Source organism: Coturnix japonica, chromosome 18 (assembly GCF_054131305.1).
Source record: "Coturnix japonica strain WE chromosome 18, WE-NBRP24, whole genome shotgun sequence".
NCBI lineage: Eukaryota > Metazoa > Chordata > Aves > Galliformes > Phasianidae > Coturnix > Coturnix japonica.
The window spans coordinates 4,069,169-4,088,751 of NC_140680.1; the positions used below are offsets into that span (position 1 = coordinate 4,069,169).

The window sequence follows — 19,583 nt, forward strand, 5'->3', positions numbered from 1 at the left end:
GGCCTTCAAGCAACCTCACGCTCAGGGTTTAAAGAAGAGACCTCCAGCAACTGGCCAGGAGATAAGATCATCTCACGAGCTTCTTACAGGGCTGACAAACATATCACTCTTCACATGCAAATTATCTGACTGTAGAGTGAGATGGATAGGGGATGACTCACACCTGAAAGAGCTTTTTTTGTCTAAGATGGGAATTAAAGCATTGGCTTAGAGGTGAGGTTCCTCATTAGTAAATGTTTGGATTTGGCCAGTGTTTATTGTTTTAGCATAAAACACAGTGACCTTGGAGTCCTGCTTTGTAGGGCTGCGCTCACACCAGAATAAGCCATCAGCTAATGTCACTGCATCAGCCTTTTACTGCACATCCTGCTCCTTCCCCATCTGAGAGCAGGCTTCTCTCCCACTGCAGTAGATGAACTGCTTTTATCACCCGCAGGAGATCAAAGTCATACAATTAATCCTCTCCCAAACCCGGGCTTTGTGCCCTCCCTTCCCTCTCCTCCCAGGAGCTGATGGAGCGAAGGGCATGGTGCAGCTTTCCCTGCCAGACTGGCCCGATGTCAGCGCTCTGGGATAGTTTGAGGAAGCTGTTTACACTAAACATTGACTGGTTTTTGATGGTTCTGAAAGATCTGTTAATTAATTCCCAGATGAAAGATATAGTCTAGGAAGATGGCAGCAGAGGCTTGCTGCATTGAGTGTGCTAATGGTACCGGGAGATGGGTGGAACCTTTAAAGGCAATGGGATTAATTTTTATTAATCCTGCCTTGCTGGCTCTCAGGAGCAAACAGTCACCTCCAGAAGGGTGTTTCCTGGCTCAGGCTGTGCAATAGCCTGGTTGTTTGTAAGGGGGAAGAACAAAAACAGCCCCTCAATTCTATAAAGAGCTTTGAACACAACACATTTGTGCCACTCTAAGAGCCATCTGGCTGCAAATACCAGCCTCCAGGTGGAGGGTTTCAATGGTCAGCCTCCACACTGTGTACCTGGAGGTGGACTTTTGCTACGGAAGGAAGGTGTGACAGTGCAGCTGTGTGGGCTGTTTCTATTGATCACATAGCATCTTCTGGGCATTTGAGAGCCTCAAAAAACACAGTTGAGTTGGGTCAGTCTTACCTGTCACAAGGTTAATGGTGAAGAGTCCCTGAGGATTTCCAGTTAGGATGTGAAAAGTCAGTTTTCCCTCTGAGCTAGAGTCTGGGTCTAAAGCATCGAGCTGAAGGACAGATGTGTTTGGTGGCGAATTCTCCATCACAGAGGCATAATAAACAGGTCTGGACATCTGAGGTGGGTTGTCATTTGTATCAGTGACTTCAATGTAAATTTCAGTCGCAGAAGACAGAGGAACTGTTCCCAGGTCAAGAGCTAGCACTGTCAGCCAGTAGTGAGACATCCCTTCTCGATCAAGTGGTCCGATGGTCCTGATGGTGCCTGCAATGAAAGAGAGTGTTTGTGAGGGATCTAGGGAACTCAAACCACTTTGTATTCAGTGCTACACCAATCTGTCTTTCTGTTCTGCTTACTGTATTTCACGGATGTATAAAGATTGGCATCAGCCTTGCATGGCTGTGACACTGTGTGGCAGACAGGGGCTTGCTTGTGTTGGAGGTAATTTGGTACAAATGTGAGGGTTGACATGGATTTTACTCTGTTTAAAGGAGACAAACCCTACTTGTTCCTCCCCGTATACAGGGATACACATCATAAATCCCTGCAGAAAAACAGAGGATTTGAATGCACTGAGTCAAAAAATCAGGCAAAACACAGCATGTTGTTTCAGCCTTTGAGGTAAATATTTAAATAAAGCAATAATTACCTGTGTCCTTCTCAATGCTGAAGACGGACAGGCCAGTGCCCTCTCGGAGGAAATACTGAACCTCTCCATCTTTCCCCTTATCAATATCCTTTGCTGTGACCATCATCACAGACGTGCCTTCGGGGCTGTTCTCCTGAACCCAGCCTTTGAAGACAAAGGAGGCAAAGCGCGGTGGGTACAAGTTCTCATTGACATCAAGGACGTTCACTTCCAGGTGGCAGAGGGAAGAGCGAGAGACGGGCTTCCCACTGTCACTGACCTGCACGGTTAGATTGTAAGAGTCCTTCTTCTCATAGTCCAGCTCCTTCTCTAACCGCAGTGCTCCAGTCAGCTTGTCTACATGAAACATCATGTCCTCATCATTAACAAGGCTGTACCTCACCTCACCCCCAGAGCCAGCATCAGGATCAAAAGCCTCCAAAAAGAGGAGGATGGTTCCTACAGGCAGGTCCTCTGGGACTGTCACACTGTTCAGGGCTGGGAGGCAGTGTGGGTCATTGTCATTTACATCCTCCAGAGTCACAATGAGATCTGTAACGGAGAACAGCTCATAGCCTGTTTTGGGCTGGTCCTTAGCTTTTATTTTCAGTGTATAGCAAGGCCACAATTCTCTGTCCAGGGCACCTATAACTGTCACTTCTCCAGTGACGCTGTTGATGTCAAACTTGTCAGTGGGGGTTAGGAGAGAATATTTTACTCTCCCATTATCATCTGTATCAGCGTCTTCTGCTTTCAACTGAGCTATTGTTGTCCCTGTTACTACATTTTCAGGTATCGTCACCCAGTAGGCACCTTGTGGGAATCTAGGAGTATTATCATTGGTATCCAACACATTCACAGCCAGGAGTTTCCAAGATGATTTTTGTGGTGTGCCAAGGTCATACACAGTAATGTTAAGAATGTAGAAACTGGTTCGTTCATGATCTAAAGGAGAAAGGACCTGAAGGAGACCTAGTTCCAGGTCAATGGTAAAGCAGCTGTCAACATTTCCATCTGAGATCACATAGACCAGTTTCCCATTAAAACCAGTATCAGGATCAACAGCTGAAAGGTCAGCAATAGTTGAGTTGATGGGAACACTCTCTATGATATCAATAGATCGTGGAAAGCTGTCATCAAATTTCGGAGCGTTATGGTTTATAAGGTGCAAATTTAGAGTTGTTTCATCATCCTGCCCTTGGCCTTGAGACTGGGACTCAATGGAGTGTATGATAGTTTCTGTCAGTTGTTTCAATACTCCTGTTTCCTCACACTGCATTTTAACAGGGAGACCTTGGCTGACCACAGTGATATTTACAGATGTTGGCAAAGCATAGTTCTCCCCATCTGTTGCAGTTATTTTCAAAGAGTAGAAGAGTGGCTGTTCAGAAGGAAGATCTCTCAGAGATATTCTAAGAGATATTACTCCAGAGATGGGATTCAGTTCAAAATGCCGTAACTCGTTGCCAGACTTGATTTCATACTTGATACGCTGCAGCTCATCACTGTCGATTGCAGAGACTGTGGCCACAGGGTTCCCAACAGGAAAGTCCCGTGGGATGCTGCCACTGCAGCTTGCCTTCTCAAACACAGGAGCATTGTCGTTGACATTGCTGAGCATGAGGGAAACGTACACCTCCGTTTCATGGCGGAAAGGTGAGCCCCAATCTGATGCCCACACTCGCAGGTGATACCATCTCTGCATCAACTCATAATCCATTGACTTGGTGGTGGAAATTATGCCAGAATACGGGTCAATGACAAAGGGAACTGATTTCTGGTTGGCTATGGTGTAGGTTACAAAGCCATTGTCTCCTTCATCTTCATCTGTAGCATGCACTGTTAAGACACTGGTGCCAGGAGGAACATTCTCATCAAAGGCCCCACGGTATGAAGACTGACTAAAACTTGGAGCATGATTGTTGCAGTCAATGATGTCAACGACAACAGTTGCAGATGCATGGCTGTTAGAGGTTGCAACTTCAAGTTGAAAATTAGATTGCTCGTGGAAGTCCATTGCTCTGAGAGTAGTAATCAATCCAGTGTGAGGATTGATTTTAAAGTGTGTGCTGTCAGGGGTAGGTTTCAAAACATATTTAAGATTTGGGAGGACTGGTGTAATCTTCACCATAGCAACTTGGCTTCCAGGTGGGGAAAATTCACTGAGCTGGACTCGGTAGACTTCTTTCTCAAACCTGGCAGAGACATACTTGGAAGGAGGTATGTGTATAACTCTAACTGGGGAGAAAAGTGGTGGTTTATTCTTGTCCTTGGCTTGCAGACTGAGGTTGAAACCAAAAGGGTGAAGTAGCCAGTCTATCTCTTTTATTGCCACAATCATGAACTCTGTGCTTCCAAAGTAGGGTCTGATGACTGCGAAATGCCTTCCTGAATCTCCATCTACAAAGTCTACTGAATCTATCCCTGCTTCTGAGTCACCGCTTTCTACAGACAGGCTTGCGTAGTGAAGGTCTTCGGCTGAGTCAGGCGGTACCACATTCACTGAGGATATAGATGGGGGTTTCCTGACAGAGGGCTCCACTTGGATCATGAGACTAGCCAGGTTCCCAAAGCCATTCCCCTCCATGATCTTTCTCATTCTGTCCACAGCTAAAACTTGCAGGTGGTGCCTGCCTCGATGGGTGCTGTTCAGCCTACCAGTGGTCACAACTGCCCCTGTGGTGGGGTGGATGGTGAACAGGTCTGACTTTGTGTTGAGGGCATAGTAGAACTCTGCATTCTGGCCAGCATCGGCATCTGTGGCACTGAGTGTGCTGACCACTGTTTTCAGAGGAGTGTCTTCTCTAATGGACACTTTGTAGGAAGGGGGTGAAAAGAGAGGTTTCAAGTCATTTCTGTCAAGAATGTGGATTAAAACTTTGGCCCAGGCTTCATAGGCAAAGGTATTCTCTGTGGCCTTGATTATTAACATATAACTATCTTTGACCTCTCGGTTTAAAAGTGCTGTGTTGCTGCTCCTAGTTCTTATTCTCAAGAAGCAGAAATCCCCAATGACATGCTCCTCTGTTTTAAAGAGACCACTGCTGTCTCCAGAAGCTATTCTGTATCTGATGTCCCACTCGGGTTCAGTCTTGTAAATACCCATTTTGACATAGCTCTCCACATAAGTCTTGGGAGCTGAGTTCTCGTAGATGGTGGCATTGTAGAAGAAGTGGGTGAAGCGCAGGGGGGAGGTTTTGTCTTTCTCACAGCTTGCATCATGGATCGTGCAGTGCACCAGTAAAACAGCAAAACTCAGGAAGTTCCTCTTGGTAATGATTTCCATGGTGTGGTGTCTCCTCAGGTCCTGCAGGGATTAAAAGAAGAGCATTGTGAATTCTGGCATGTATGGAAGAGGGCTATTTTTATTAAAGCCAGTGTGCTAGAGGAAAAGTCATAGAGTCATAGAATGGCTTAGGTTCAGGGGTACTCAACAACTGAGCTCCAATCCCTCCTGCCATGGGTAGAGTTGCCAGTCACTAAGTCATGCCATCAAACCATACCTTGAGTATCAGGAATTTTTCCCTTGTGCTGCTTGAAAGAGCAGATCTCTAGCAAGACACTTTTACCACGCTGCCCTTGGTTGAGTAACTCCCCTGGTTCCTCCTTCTCAAGGCAAAGCCCCAGGCTCAGGATTCCTGCCACTCATGCCCACCCGCCATCCACTGCCTTCTCTAACAACTGGTGAAAATCTGTGGTTTTGTGATTTATCTCTGTGAATGTGTGTATCAGAGACATGAGTTTGATGTCACAGAAGGAAATGGAGAGTGCACCCATGATTAACAAGGATGTAGCTTTATTAGGCAGCTTTGCAGGGCTCGTTAAAGGATCAAGGCCTGCTCTTTTCATAAAGCTTGGTGTGTGCTGCTGTGTGTGCATGCAGGGTTTGAAGCCAGGGATGAGCTAAATATAGGTGCATATATTTCCCATAGATATCCTAGAAGATCTTTATCTAGAGCTGTTTCTTCCTCTTTTAAATTTAAATTACATATCAAGTACCTGCCAGTCATTTGGCACATTCCTAATTTAAACAGGGAAGACTTGTTTTTCCAGACACTTTTTCAAGACTCATCTCTTTAAAAGCCAGAACTAGTTCAGTTTATAAGTCAATTCGAATGTTAGGAATAAATTATTGGAGCCTAACTAGCAACGTGTGTCACATTCTCTCACTGAGGTGATGAACTACTGATAAGCACGGAGATGTATATTTGATGCTCCATCTGAACCCCTTTTTCCTTGGCAGTCATGTGCCAATCACCCAGCAATCCCACTGCTGAAGTCATTGAGAGAAATGGTCTCAAACTGAGCGCAGCAAGTCACTATGAAGTGAAAACATCAGAGTAAGTTAATGCAATTTAGACCTTCCCTAAGTGACAAGATTCAGACTCTTTTATGACAACATCAATTCACTTCTGGAAAACACACCATAGTCACAAATGCACAGGGTACGAAAGAGAATCATGGAGCGCAAGGATACTAAAAGGCACGTTGTTCCTTCCGAGGAGCTGAAAATTCTGCTCTGAAACAATCTGCTCATTACCTGGCAGCGTCTAAGAGTTTGGCAGCATGTAGGGACCTGCCTAGAGCTGCTTCCTTCCAACATTTTCAACTGCTGAACCTGGAAATAAAATGCATGCATGCTGCGTGCGCGTGCGTCTGCTAGGACTGGGAAGCAGGAAAAGTCACATACAATTCAGTAGAATAAGACAGCAGAATAAAACAGCAACAAAAAGACAGTGTTGTTTCATGAACAACAGAGTTAATGAAGCCGATCGTTTTGTATCTGGGCTAATTGACTTTTTAATTCAATTGCACTGAAATGGCAATGTGAACTCATCTCTTATAAGACATCAGAGAACCCACAAGGCAGAGACGTTATGAACTCCACAACCACAAGAAGAGCCAGAGCTAGAGAACATGCCTTCTTGAACACCAGCAATTCTGTATGGGAGGATAACCTTGAGCAAGGAGTGGGTTTTCTGGCATTTAACAAGACGCAAACACTCTTCTGAAACCCTCCTGGAATGTCCTGAACTTGACTGCTGCCTGTAGACTTCCTGACATCTAAGATGGTCTCAGCTCATGTTGGTGTCCTTCCTCCATGGGGGCATTAGCAGGGTTATACACCTCTGTCCAGTTAATTGTTTTGCCAAACCAGTTATGACCTCATGTTTCTGAGAGCTTTGCTCTCAATTACAAGCTGGGCTGAAGGCAATCAATGGCTTCAGCTCTTATTGTGGGGGATGGAGAGCAACAACACAGACGGAGGTTGAGGCAGAAGCCTTGTTTCCTCTGGAAATAATCTCAAAAAGTGAAAGGCACAGCCAGACCTTAGGGATAATTTTCTAGCAGGCAGCAGTATCAGCTCTTGATATCTTATAATTTCTCTCCAATGCAGGACCTGTGCCCAAAGCCCCAACATCAGCACATCCCCTGTCTACATCTCCTGTACTCTGAGATGTGTCACTTCACCAGCTCTACCTGGAATACAAACACAGCCATCAGACTTACTTTCTAGGCTCAGAAAGCTGTGAAGTCATTAAATCAAGGTTTCTCCAGCATCTTTTCCCTGCCCACTGCCTCTTAACAGATGGACAGGACCCTGCAGATCCCCTTCTTTCCCACATATCAACCTTCAGCTCTACCAGCTTTGTATTCATTTGGACCTGGAGATTACAAGGACAACTTTGTGGCACTGTGGGACCTGGCTTAGTAGGCATGGCGGTGGGAGGTGGATGTTGGACTAGATGTTCTTAGTGGTCTTTTCCAATCTTAACAATTCCATGAGAGTGAGCTGCTGGTGTATAGATCATTTCGGTGGTGGGAGGAAAGAGGAAAGAAGAAAAAAGTCCTGTGGGATTTATTAGAAAAATAGAGAAAAGTGCTTATTTTCTATGGCAAGGACTACAGCATCAAAGGTCTTATCTGTCAAGCTCATGAGAATTTAGGACTGTGCTAGAAAGCCCTCTGACATGAGTGTTGAACCAATTGCTTTTGATTTGTTTATACACCATGATATTACAAGAGAAAACTCTGAATTTGAGTTTACAGGCATCAAAATTGGGTGAAACAAGCTGAAATGCCCTCCCTCAAAACCCAACCATTATTTCAAGGGATTGTGTATTTCTATTCTTGCTTCTTGCCCAGGAATGAGAGGTCTTTGCTTCTCTCTTGTTCAGCTCCCTTGGGCACAGACGTCCCCCTGGAGCTGGGTGCTGGAGAAAGCCCCTCAATTGGAATGGAACCAGACAGGGAGGGCATGCTCTGACTGGGGGAGATAGCAGAGCCTCGTTGGTGGTGATTCAGCCTCCTCCTAATCACCAGGCGACGATCTGAGAGCCTCGAGGGGCTTCGACCTCAGCCCTGTAGATGCAAAGTACCCACAGAGCCAGTAAACACGCGCTGTATCTCTGATCGCAGCCTAAGCACGCGTCTAAATTTAACATCCAAATTGTAATTCTCTGTAGGAGACGTGCCCAAATCTGTTGGTTTAAAATGAAGGAACAAACACAGCGCTGAGGTTCAAAGAGTGTGTGGGGGGCGGTTGGGGGACGGGCATTGGGGGTTGGGGCTTGGGGTAGAGTATGACCCCACCAACCAGGGTGAGTGGATGGTGCTGGGGAATGGACCCTGGGGACCCCTGTGGGCTGCAGTGGGGTTTGGTGGTGCTGCAGACCAAGCAAGCAGGTGTGGCCCCAGCCCCACCTTCTGATCCCCTTCAAGAGGAACATTTGAAAACAAGCAAAACCCCAAACACAAAACAAGCCAAACACACGAAGAGCAACATTCCCCTTACTGGCTGTAGTCAGAGCTTGGCCAAAAGTTTTGGGATCAAAAGTGTAAAGAAAAAGTCATTTTTTCTCTCAATTCCTTCCTTTCTTTCTTCATTATAAGAAACAACCTCTCACCTGGAATAAATAGCCATCAACACCAACCCTGAGCACACCAATGCCTTGGAGGCTGCCAGCAGTAGGAGCAGAGGGAGAAGGGAGGTTGCTCAAATAGACAGTGCTGGGGCAGTCCAGATCTGGGTGTGGAATTTAGTGGTCATGGAGGAGTAGAAATGGAGAGCAGAGGAAGCACATCCTGTAGGGTGGTGGGTATGAGGCTTTGGGAAAGAGAAGAGGCAGTGGATTTGTGTTAGATGGATCATTGGATTTGATGATCTCAGAATGCTTTTGCAATGTGGCCCTGTGATTTTAGGAGTTGTGGCACTGTCTTCTCCTGGACTGAGGGGTAATAGAGCAGATGGGGTTCATCGGTGGTCAGAGCAGTCTGAATTATGGCTGACTTCTGAGAAGGGTCAATCAGGAAGCAGTCGATGGGGTTTCTATGTTGAAAAGTCACAGAGCTGTAAAACCTGCTCGTTGTGTGGGTGGTGATCCGTGCCCATGAGATGTTCTGATTCGCAACATCAAAATAATCGATGCACAAGTTGTACTTTGACTTGCGCTAGGCTAATGCTTGCTGTTTTCTCACTGCAGCAATGTTGCTCGGGTTGAGTCTTCCTGCATTCGGTGCAGTTTTGGTGAGTTCCCCAGGTCACTAACAAAGCCAGACCTGTGGGGTTTGCATTCTGGGGCCAGATTGGTATTTTTTGGTCTGTTTCTCTTGGACTTTGTAAAACAAACAAACTCATCCTTTCCTAAATCGTGACGTGGAGCTGTTCCCATGTTCTCAGCAGCATTTCCTTCAGTGGGAGGTTGAGCCTGGGCTAATGGTAGGCACTGTGCTTAGCTCTCCTGATTTGGTTGTGCAGAGATTGGTTTTGCAGTGATGCAGAAGAAGTGCATCCTGGAGGTACTACACAGGGACAGAAAACTAAGGAAGACTGGCCCTGAAGTTACAGTGCTTCTTTCCTTGGTGTATCTCTGGGTTTTTCAGCACCTGCGGATGACTTTGGAAGGGCTGCCATTGGCAGAACAGTTCTGCAGCAGCATGTTCAGGGATGATGCTCACATGGGCAGAACTTCTTCTTGGACTTGCAGATTTCACCAGGATGCAGCCTGGCTGTTCCTTCCCAATCTTCAGAGACCAAATACTGGTTGATCTTGGTGGGATGCTCAGCACAGCTCTGAGCTGGTTCTGTGGACTTCTTCCTGAATGGTGCCTCCTCAAGGCAGCTATTTGTCCCCTTCCACCTGGAACAACTCACCCACTGCTCCATCCTCATGGCTTTGGATGTGTCCTGATGCTTTTCCTGCTGCATTTTAGGTCCCACGTGTCTTCAGCTCCAAGCCATCTTCTGTCCATGAACAAGGCAACACCTTGCTTTGGAGCCAAAGGCTTTCTCCTGTCCCTTTTCCATATGCAGTGTGTGTTTTTGAGCCAGTGCTTTATGAGGAACCCAGGGAGAGCCTGATTTTGTTGTGCTGTCAGCACCAAGCCAGGTAATGCCTGGCTTTGACATGTCATATAGTTGAGATTTCTCTGTCATTGCTGTAAGGCTCCAGGAGCCCATCTGTTAGGCACGGGACTTGAACAGGCTTGAGCTTCCCGCCGAGATATAAGGGTCATTGATCTTTATCTGTCTTGGCATTGCAACATCTCTCCAAAACAGGAGTTAATCACACAGCTCCAGGGATGTACAGCCCTCAGTGAGGGTCTAGGATTCCTGGAGGAGGACTAAGGGATGAGGGAACCTTGCACCTTCCTGAGAGCATGGAGGCACTGCCTGGGACTGCTGTAGCTGGCTGGGAACCCAAAAGGTGGTTATTTCTCAATAGAGTTCTTGGTTGGTGTCATGGATCACAGCTGACTGCCACCCAATGGCTGCTGGCACCCCAAATGCTGGGTCCAGAGGCAGCTCCTTTCCTGTCCCCTTGCCAAGCTGATCAGTGGTCCCTGTACTCTATCAACATCCTCCAGCCACAAGGCTATGCTCCCAGTCATTCCTGTCCCGGGGGTTGGAGCTAAGATCCCTTCACTCTCACCTTGATGCACATCCTCATGCTCAGCAACTTGACCACCCGACCCTTGCCAAGGGCTGGCATTGCTTTTCTACTGGCTGCTGTCCCACAGGATGTGTGATACTGAGGAGGTTGACTTGCTTGTGCCATGAGCATAAGGGGAAGCATCCTTATGCATTAATCCAAATCCCTTTCTTTTGCACTCCTTGCTCACTGGTGGTTCCCCGTCCTCACCAGCAGCAGGGGTAAGCTCTACCCACAGCCCAGAAGCTGCCAGTGCATTGACAGCCAGGAAGGTGGTGACTTCATGCCCAGGGTCAGCCAGGCGATGAGGAGGGTACAGCGATCCCACTGGTGTCTGATGGGGACGGCTGCCCATTGCTGTGATGCAGTGGCTGGGAGGTGGGATGGAGCTGCTGAGCAGGGAGCACAGCCCAGACGGGTCGGTGCATGAGGCAGCCACATCCTGCCAGGCACTCACGTGAGCATGTCCTGACCCCTCTGGAGCTGGGACTGTGCTGCTCTCAGGGATTCAGTTCCCATGGAGGCTGTTAACCATGCACCTCGCTTGCTGCCAATGAGTTGCCCCAGCAGATGTGCTGTGACCATCAGCACAGGTCGAGAGTCACCAGGGATGCTGGTCTCGCTTTTGATTGCCTGCTCCTGATAAAACCCATACTGAACATTTCACATTTTCCTCATTCTTGGGATGCAAATCATCTTGCTCTGATAATCATTCCCTTGCCTTCAGAGTGCTGAGGTAAGCAGCCACGGGAGACCACACTGTCAGTTCTCCATACCACTTTCTAGATCCACTGGCCAGCTTCAGCCAAAGTTAACAGATAGGTAAAGATTTGAAAGGAGGTGGCTTTGCACAAGCTTGTGAAAATCAGAAGGAGAGAGGAGAGAAATCCAAATTAGGACTCCCAGCTGGAAGAAAAGGCTCTAATATGAGCCCAACCCCATTATTAGACATCAGAGAATCCACACAAGAGTGAGTGCCCCAGGCAACCAAGCTGCATGAATTCTGCTGCTCACAAAACAGCTGTTTATTTAGGTGCTGCAAAGCCTGTGAGATCCTTTCTAGGATCCCAGCACACAGCTCCCAGCTGACCCATGGGAGATACGGGTCTGGGTTGGGCTCAGCTCCTACTTCAGCCTGTGTTTGAGAGGTACAGCCCTGAGCTATTTGACCCTGAGACACCTCACACAGCTTGCCAGGCTGCATCACCTGAATGCCAGCAGTCCTCTGATGCCCTTTCCATTCTTCCCCATTCTGCTATGGTCAATGAAATATGTTGGGAAGGAATCAGAGCATCTTGGCACCAAGAACTGGGTGAGGACCATGTGTCCACATGGTTCAGGTCAGGAGCCCAGTACTCAGTGGGGCTGCTCCGCTCTGCCCTGCAGCACAGCCATGGCCACCACTCCTCCTTCTCTCCTCTTGGGCAATTCTCATGCACTCACAGACCAACCCTGCTCTGATACAGAGATTTGCTCCTTCCCCTCCCCAGCGCCCTGCTGCTTCTTCCCTTCTGGTGCCTGGAGGAGAGCAGAGGGAGCAGCATTCAGCTCTGCCTGCAGCATCCTGAGCTCCGCTGCCATCTGTCTGTCTTGCTTTGCTCCTTCTTTCTCATGCATTCAGAGGCAGTATAAGGACACAGAGGACAGAATGAATGAGACGATCAGGACACAATCTTTGCTTGTAAAATAATGCTGATGGCTGTGCCACAGGATTTCCCTGCAGCAGACACATACTGAGTGCAACGACATCCTCTCAAGCCAATAAAACCCATTCAAAGTCTGCCCCTGTACCAGGGAGCTTGGGATCTCAGCAGAGGAAAGATTAACCCCTAGTCAGGCATGTTTGCCCAGGCTGCTCTCATTGTCACAGCATGTCCGTGTCAGCTCTCACTGACTGTGTGTCAGAAACACACATCTGAAAGATCTCAGCATCGCAGAACCTTTGCAGAGCCCTGCACTGACACAATGGGACTGTGACACTGGCACCCGGTGCCACCTGCACAGCGCAGGTCCTGGGTAGCCTGAGCCATCCCAAGCACCTATTCATAGCACACCAACATTCTGTGGGCTGCCTGAGTCACAGCATCAACTCAAGGTCTGAAATAGCCCTGTAACACAGCAATGGCCAAACAGCTTGGCCATCTCTCTCTTATTTCTCCCCCAAAACAACACCAGTTCTGATGATGTAGTGGAGGAGCCTGAGATACAAAGCATGTGCAACATGATCTTTCTGCTCTGTAGTGCCAGTGTAAGAGCACCACTGGAGCAGCTGTTGTTCTCAGGCTCTTGTGTTGAACAGAATCCACTGAAACCACCCATCTCTGGAGGCATTGCCCCATCCCTGGAGGTGTTGCCCCAAGGCCAGGTTGGATGGGCCTGAGCTGATGGGGGGTAGCCAATTCACAGCAGAGGGCTTGGAACTGATAGTCTTTGAGGTACCTTCTAACCCAACCCATCTATGATTCTATCACCCCCAAATGGATCAAAATCTCATCTGAAGCCAGCTATACTTTTGGCCCCTGCAATACCTGTGGCAAACATTCCCAGATTTATTTATGCCCTCTATATGGAAGAAGAATCTACATTGCTTGGTTTGTTTCAATCCTTGTTCACTTCTGAGCTACAACCCATCCTAGCATCCCTTGCAGCCTGCCCCTCCCTGGAGCTCCTCTTCCAAGAATTAGGAAACGAAGACTCTTTGCTCATAAACCAGTACCTGCCCCATTGCCAAGGAAAAACTGTGGTTGAGGGAAAAAAATCACTTGCTCAGCAGATCACCTCACTAATAGACAACGGAGCTCCGGTGTTGCCAACCCAGTGGAAAAAAAATTGCAGAGGGTATTTAATCCTCTTATGCTTGTGCATGATACAGAAGTGAGCCCACTGCTCTGGGCTGAGCTGCAAAGGGAGGTGCACTGAGCAGGGAATGCCATTTCTGCAGTATGGAGGTGGCTGGAACGATCCTCCAGCACTTGCCTGGAAGCAGTTGGCAGGAGCGTAGGATGCAAAGCGCATTAGTTTCTAACAGATGTTTGATTCCAGGTGTTATGCTTCCTTTGAACTCTCCCTTTGCTAAGAACGATGTTTGTTTGGAGGGCCAGGAGACACGCTGGTTCCTGCAAGTGTTCAGGTTTGAAACGCGCTCACAGAGTAGGGCTGGAGTGGGGAAAGGGCTCAAGGAGGGCAATTCTCGCTCATGCCTGTGGTGTTCGGGGCAGGGGCTGAGCCTGGGGCTGGGTTATAGAAGCCGAGGAACCCCAGCACTTATCAGACAGGCGGATGTCCCTGAACTGACCCAGATAAGGAGAGGTGCGCTGCACATTAGGAAGAGATAAGGGCACACCGTACAAAGCCCGGTGTTTTTTTGCCTCCCTGAATACCGCGACAGCCCAGCCTTCCCCAGCAGCCCCACAGCCTGTTTGCTTTCCGCCCGAAGGCTCCGATAACCTCCCCGCTCCGTGGTGCTGCAGCAGATCTTGCTGTGTCCCATGGGCATGGATGGAGGGGCACCGGGCTCCATCCAATGCATGCTGACCTGGGCACTCCTGGAGCCCTGTGGACCTGCTGCCCCCTGAACACTTTGTGGTTGGCTCCAACTTTTTAAAGAGATTTTTATCTGGAGTTATATCACAGCCACTGATCTTTGCCCCTCCGCAGCGCTGCGCTCCACTGAGTCTACCTCTAACTCTTGCAGGGGGGTGATTCCCCAATAAGTGCCCTTTGGAAGAGCCTGGTTTGCCCCCAACTCCCAGCTCTCCTTTCCTTTTCACCTCTTTTCTCAACACTGCATACTGGTCATAATTCCTGCATGCCTGGAGCTGGGATTGGGTTTGCAGTGGGTTCAACTCGGTTTGCCATCGCTAATGGCACAAAAAGTTTTCATGATGCAAAATGCCCATACCAGCATGCACACTCCCAGGTGAGGCTGGGGTAGAGTTTGGGGTGCATGAGACTCTCATTTCACCTCCCAGGCTCTGCAGCTTGTTGTGGGGTACCAGGGCTGACCAGGGGAACACCAACACTGTGCTTGCCCCCAGGGATCCTCCAGGATCCTCCTGGTGTGAGCTGGCTCAGAGGGGAGCACAGGGCAGGAGGAGCTCCCCAGCAGGTGAGGCTGTGTGCAGCCGAGAGCCGTGCCCACAGCCGGGCGCCATCACGCTTCTGCAGAGCTCATCCCTGTGCTCCCGCAGGAGCCCTGCCCCATGCACACACCTGAGCACTTCTGTGCTCAGCTCTCCTTCACCCTCTGCTTGGTGATGAGGTTTTTACTCTCTGTGCTCACAGCCCACCTGCCCGCAGTGTGCTCATGTCTCCCACATAAGCCCAGGTGCAAACTCGAGCAAACACACCTTAAGATTTCGTGGCTCTGCCCGTAACCCCCCATGCTACAGCTGCTGGATGAAAAGCAATCCTTATCCATCCCAAAGCCTGATTCTCAGGATGGAGCAATTTAAAGTCAAAGTTACTCACGTGCAAAAGCAGTTTCACGGCTAAATCTCTCCATCCTCCATGCCCTCCTCCATCCCTGAGTCATTTCGACTTCCCACACCGGCGTGCCTTACCTGTTGCAACAGGAGAGATCTCTCCTGAAGTTTACAGCCTCTCTGCCCTTGCTGCCGAAATCCCCCTCCCGCAGCAGCACCCCGCTGGCTGCCGGGTGTCCATGGCGCTCACAGAGCAGAGGAGAGGGCTGGGAGAAATTCCTGCAAGAAGGGATTTTTCTGATTGAAACTCCAGCAGCGCAGGTTGGGAGCAGCGAGAGAGAAAGTTGGAGGAGGTGGAACTGCCTGGCTGGAGAGCCAGCCCTTCTGTGACGGGCTGGAGGAGGAGGGAGAGGAGAGGCATCGCTCGCGCCCTTGCTGTGGAGTGAACTTGTGTGTGTGTGTGTGTGTGTGTCAGAGCTGGGCAAGCACCCAAACCTTAGAGCCAAATAATTGCAGAGCTTTCTACTCTTAGCTTATCCCATCGCCGTGAAATCAAGAACCTCAGCACGAAGAGGGGGAGGTGGGGGGAAATATGTCAGGTAACTCCCTCCAACACACCTGAAAAACCCAAAGAGTGTTTTTAACTAGCTGCCAGGTGGGTGTTGCGAGGAGGGATGGGGAGAAGAGGGTGGGGGAAACCTGAACCCATCCTCGGAGCAGCTGCGTGCGGAGAGGCACTTTGAATGTTGTTGTTGTTTGCGTTGGGGGAGCCCCCAGAAAGCCCAGGTGCTGCCAAAAAGCCCCCGGGTGCTCAACAGGGATGGAAAGGTGGTCCTTGTCCTGAAACAGCAGGAGGCAGAGAGAGAGAGAGGCAGCAAGGAGAAGGGAGAGCAGAAGCAGAGATGGGGCTGTTGCATCCCAGCCCAGTTTGCTGGCATGTTAACTGGAGCATGGCTAGCTTCAGACCTCTTTGTCCCTTTCTTCCTTTCAATCCCATCAACCCTCAGAAAATACAGATTTATCCTCTTTAGATTGCAATGGATTTTGAAAAGACGTCCCCAGCCAGCAGGTCACGAATCCTCCGGCCACACACGTCTTTGGCTGGGACTTGTCTCAACCTAGACATTGGTGGATTAAGTCACGGGACACAAAAGCATAGGAAAATCCATATGATTTAATGGTCCAAATCTTAAAATACAGGAAGGGTGGACCCATCATTTTGGATATTTGGGGTTGGCAGTGAAGGTGAGTCAGAAAAATCTGCTTAAATTGCAGAAAATGCAGCTTTTGAGGTCACTAACATTTTTCAGTCTTCAATATAGCAGATAGTTTGGACCAAGTATCAGAGAGGAAATACCTCCTCAAATTGTAGATAGGGATTGCCTTGGTTGGGAACTGATCTGTCAGCTTCTTGCTCCTCATCCTATGCTACAAGCTCATCCTGGGTTCTCTCCTTAACACATCTTAACTCCACCTGGAAAATGATTTGTGTTTCAGGCTGATGGTGCCCTTCCAGAAACAGTTTGGGTTGAATGAGAAGACACATGAATTCTGCTGGTTTTACACATTCAGCTTCTCCATTTTTCCAGCTGGTGTAGTCAGATGACTTGCAGGAAACATGAAGAAGCTTTGATGATTATGAAAGTGATAGCAGATGTGCCAGTCAGCTCTTTGTGACAATGGGAACCCAATGGTGGGTGGTACATTTCAGAAGAGTGAAAGGAAAAGTTCCTCCACGTGGCTACATCTTGCAGCCATGGAAGGCAAGAAAATCAGGTATTGGTGGGTAGATTCCAATGGGGCTGAGACAGAGCTCAGAACAATGTGTGTATTATATTTAGACACACCAAGGTAAAAGTGAGCAAACCTCCGGCTTCAGGGCATCAGCTGATTGCTGCAAGGGTTGTGCACCACTTCCTTCTCCTGCATCTTGGGCCACAGGTCACTCCACAGACATCAGAGCTGGGGGCCTTGGTCTCATCTCATGAAGCAAGCTGGGAGCTATCAGCTAGCAAGGGTGCAGTGATGTTTTTTATTGAGGCGGGAGGTTATTGTGCCACCCACAAGACAGATCTCCTTTTTGCACTCTTTGCTTTTACAGCTGGTGATAGAAGCCGTCTCTCATGCCCTTTTCTTCACTGCAGTAAGGTTGACTGAGGATGCTGGTGCTTACAGAAGGGCCAACTATCAGGCAGAACCTGAAGAGTGGTTGGGAAGAAGCTTAGGGTATCTTTGAGATGGGCCCCTTACAAAATACCCACAAATGCCCACTGAAGGCAAAAGCCACTGACAGCTCCACCTCATGGCCAGCAGTCTGGGAGCACTGGGTTTTCCTTTCCACAGCAGGGGCAGAGCCTGTTAACAGCCTTGTTTGCTGCAGAGGGATGCAGGGAAATTGGTTCCCCTCCTCAGAGAAGTGCTCCCTGGTTACAGAGCGGAGAAACATCAAAAGATACGATCTCAAGTGTAGTTGGAAAGAAAATAATAGATGGCTATTTGGGAACTCAAATCCTGACCTGAAGAAGGACTTGTGCCATAAGAAAAGAAGGCAGAAAGATGGAGCTGTGTATCTTGCCTGGCTTTGCAATCAAACAAGCCAACAAAAGCCCTAGAAGTGGCGTCAACATCTCACCCTGCCATGGGTCTCAGCTGGGAGCTCATCCTGGTGGGTGCCATGGGCATGGGGAATGTCTGGGCTCTGCCACCTCACTGCTGAGGTGCTCCTCTCCTTATAAACACAGCACGAGATTTTGTTTCCTGGTTCCTCCCAAGATCTTCAGCTGATAGCACCAAGACGTTCTGCTGCAGGTTAGATGCACGCACGGCGTTGTGCAGATAAGTGGCATGTTAGGGCTGGGTAAGGGAAATCACCACAAGCCTCTTTGGACCAACAAGAAACACTTACGGGGTCCTTGCTGCCAATGGTTATGCCTACTGGGTGCCCAAGAGATTAGACATGCCACCTCCTAAATGTGTGCTGTCCTCTGTGTGGCCTCCGTGGACAACCTGGGGGTCAGGACAGTGCCATTGAGATGTGGCACTGCAGTGCTTCTCCAGGCCCTCATGCCCTCAGGAACAGAGTTGAGGGTGAAATCCCTTTATCATGCAAGGTTCTTTCTAGCCAGACCCAGCTCCCGCTGCTCTTCCACAGGGATTTGTTCAGGTCACCTCTAAATCTACACCAAATATCCTCTCACTATGTTTGATTGGAGGGCCTGAGGTGAGCTGTTTCCTGCAGGGACAAACACCTTTTGTTTCCCCTTTCCAGAAGGAGATCCAGTCTACAGGTCTGGCCTTTAAGCTTCGGTATCTGCTGCACTGAAATGCTCTGTGGGTATGTTTGCAAGGAAGCATGCATGGACTTGCAAGGGAAGGGGCGATTATCTTCCTGGAACAACAGCAACCTTTTCCCCAACAAGCGGGAGCTTGTGGGTGGGGAGGATCCAGAGCTGTGCAGGAATCGGCTGCCTGTGTTTGTGTGTGCGCTGAAACCTCACTGACCAGCACCGACCATAACCCTCAGGAAACTGCTCCCAGGTGCCAGGATGGATCCCTTGCAGCTGCAGACCCAGAGGTTTCTTATTGGGAAGATTTAAAGGACAGAGATGTCCACTTTCCTGACTGTAAGTCAGCTAAAGAGCAGGAGTTGATTAAAACTCACTTTACTCTTGGCCTGGTTTTGCTTAGTTGGGCGTCTCTGGGTCCCAGCATCAAGCTCTCCAGGCATTCTTAGTGAAGCCTTTATTGGGCATGGTGTGGATGCTTTGTGGAGCAGCTGCTCCTCTGAATGGTACCCGGAGGCTCTGTGCCACAAACCTGGTTCTCACTCTGAAGGTATGCTTTTTTTAGCTGATACAGATTTTAGGTGTAATTTTCTTAGAGCATCTCCAGGTTATGCTGACATGAGGTCTGAGAGGATGACTGGTTGCAGTCATCATATGTTGTTTTGGGGATAGAAGTTTGTGCAATGCAAATATGAACAGTGTTGATCAACCTGGTCTCATAAGCATACAGCATAGGATGATTATTGATTTTTGAGGCTGAATGCTGGTCAATCTCTGCCCTTACATGCACAGCAGTGCATTGCCACAGTGCTCATGCTATTGTCAGTCCCATGTTCTCTGTAGGACTTCACAGAGCCATCATGTGGGACAGTACAAACCCAACAGATTGTGGAGGTTGAGGGTCATTAGGTTGGTGTTGATCTTGGGCTGGAGTTCAGGTCTCTTCAAGCCTTCTGTGGGGTAGTAGCCACTGCTGTGCTGTGTTCCCATTGCTGGCTTCACCATCAAGGACGATACGCACTGATTCCTACAGGTGCTGCTGACAGATCCATTGCCCCTTTAAAAGGGATGAAGTCATCTACCTCCGAAGCCATCTGGCACCACGACAAAGTCAGGAGCTCAGCACAACAGAAGGCTGGGATGCCA

The 19,583-nt window shown here is 48.8% G+C and overlaps 1 protein-coding gene across 1 annotated transcript in view; it reads right to left on the reverse strand.

Annotated features, from left to right (window-relative positions):
- Nucleotides 1–15,623, reverse strand: part of FAT2 (FAT atypical cadherin 2) — a 47,900-nt gene extending 32,277 nt beyond the window's left edge. Inside the window, exons 1-3 of the mRNA XM_015875847.3 lie at nucleotides 15,292–15,623; nucleotides 1,818–5,103; nucleotides 1,118–1,432 (exon numbers count right to left, since the gene is read on the reverse strand). Coding sequence (XP_015731333.2) covers nucleotides 1,118–1,432; nucleotides 1,818–5,082 — 3,580 coding nt within the window. The 5' untranslated portion in view covers nucleotides 5,083–5,103; nucleotides 15,292–15,623. The remainder of the gene's footprint in view (nucleotides 1–1,117; nucleotides 1,433–1,817; nucleotides 5,104–15,291) is intronic.
- Nucleotides 15,624–19,583: the final 3,960 nt, after the last annotated feature.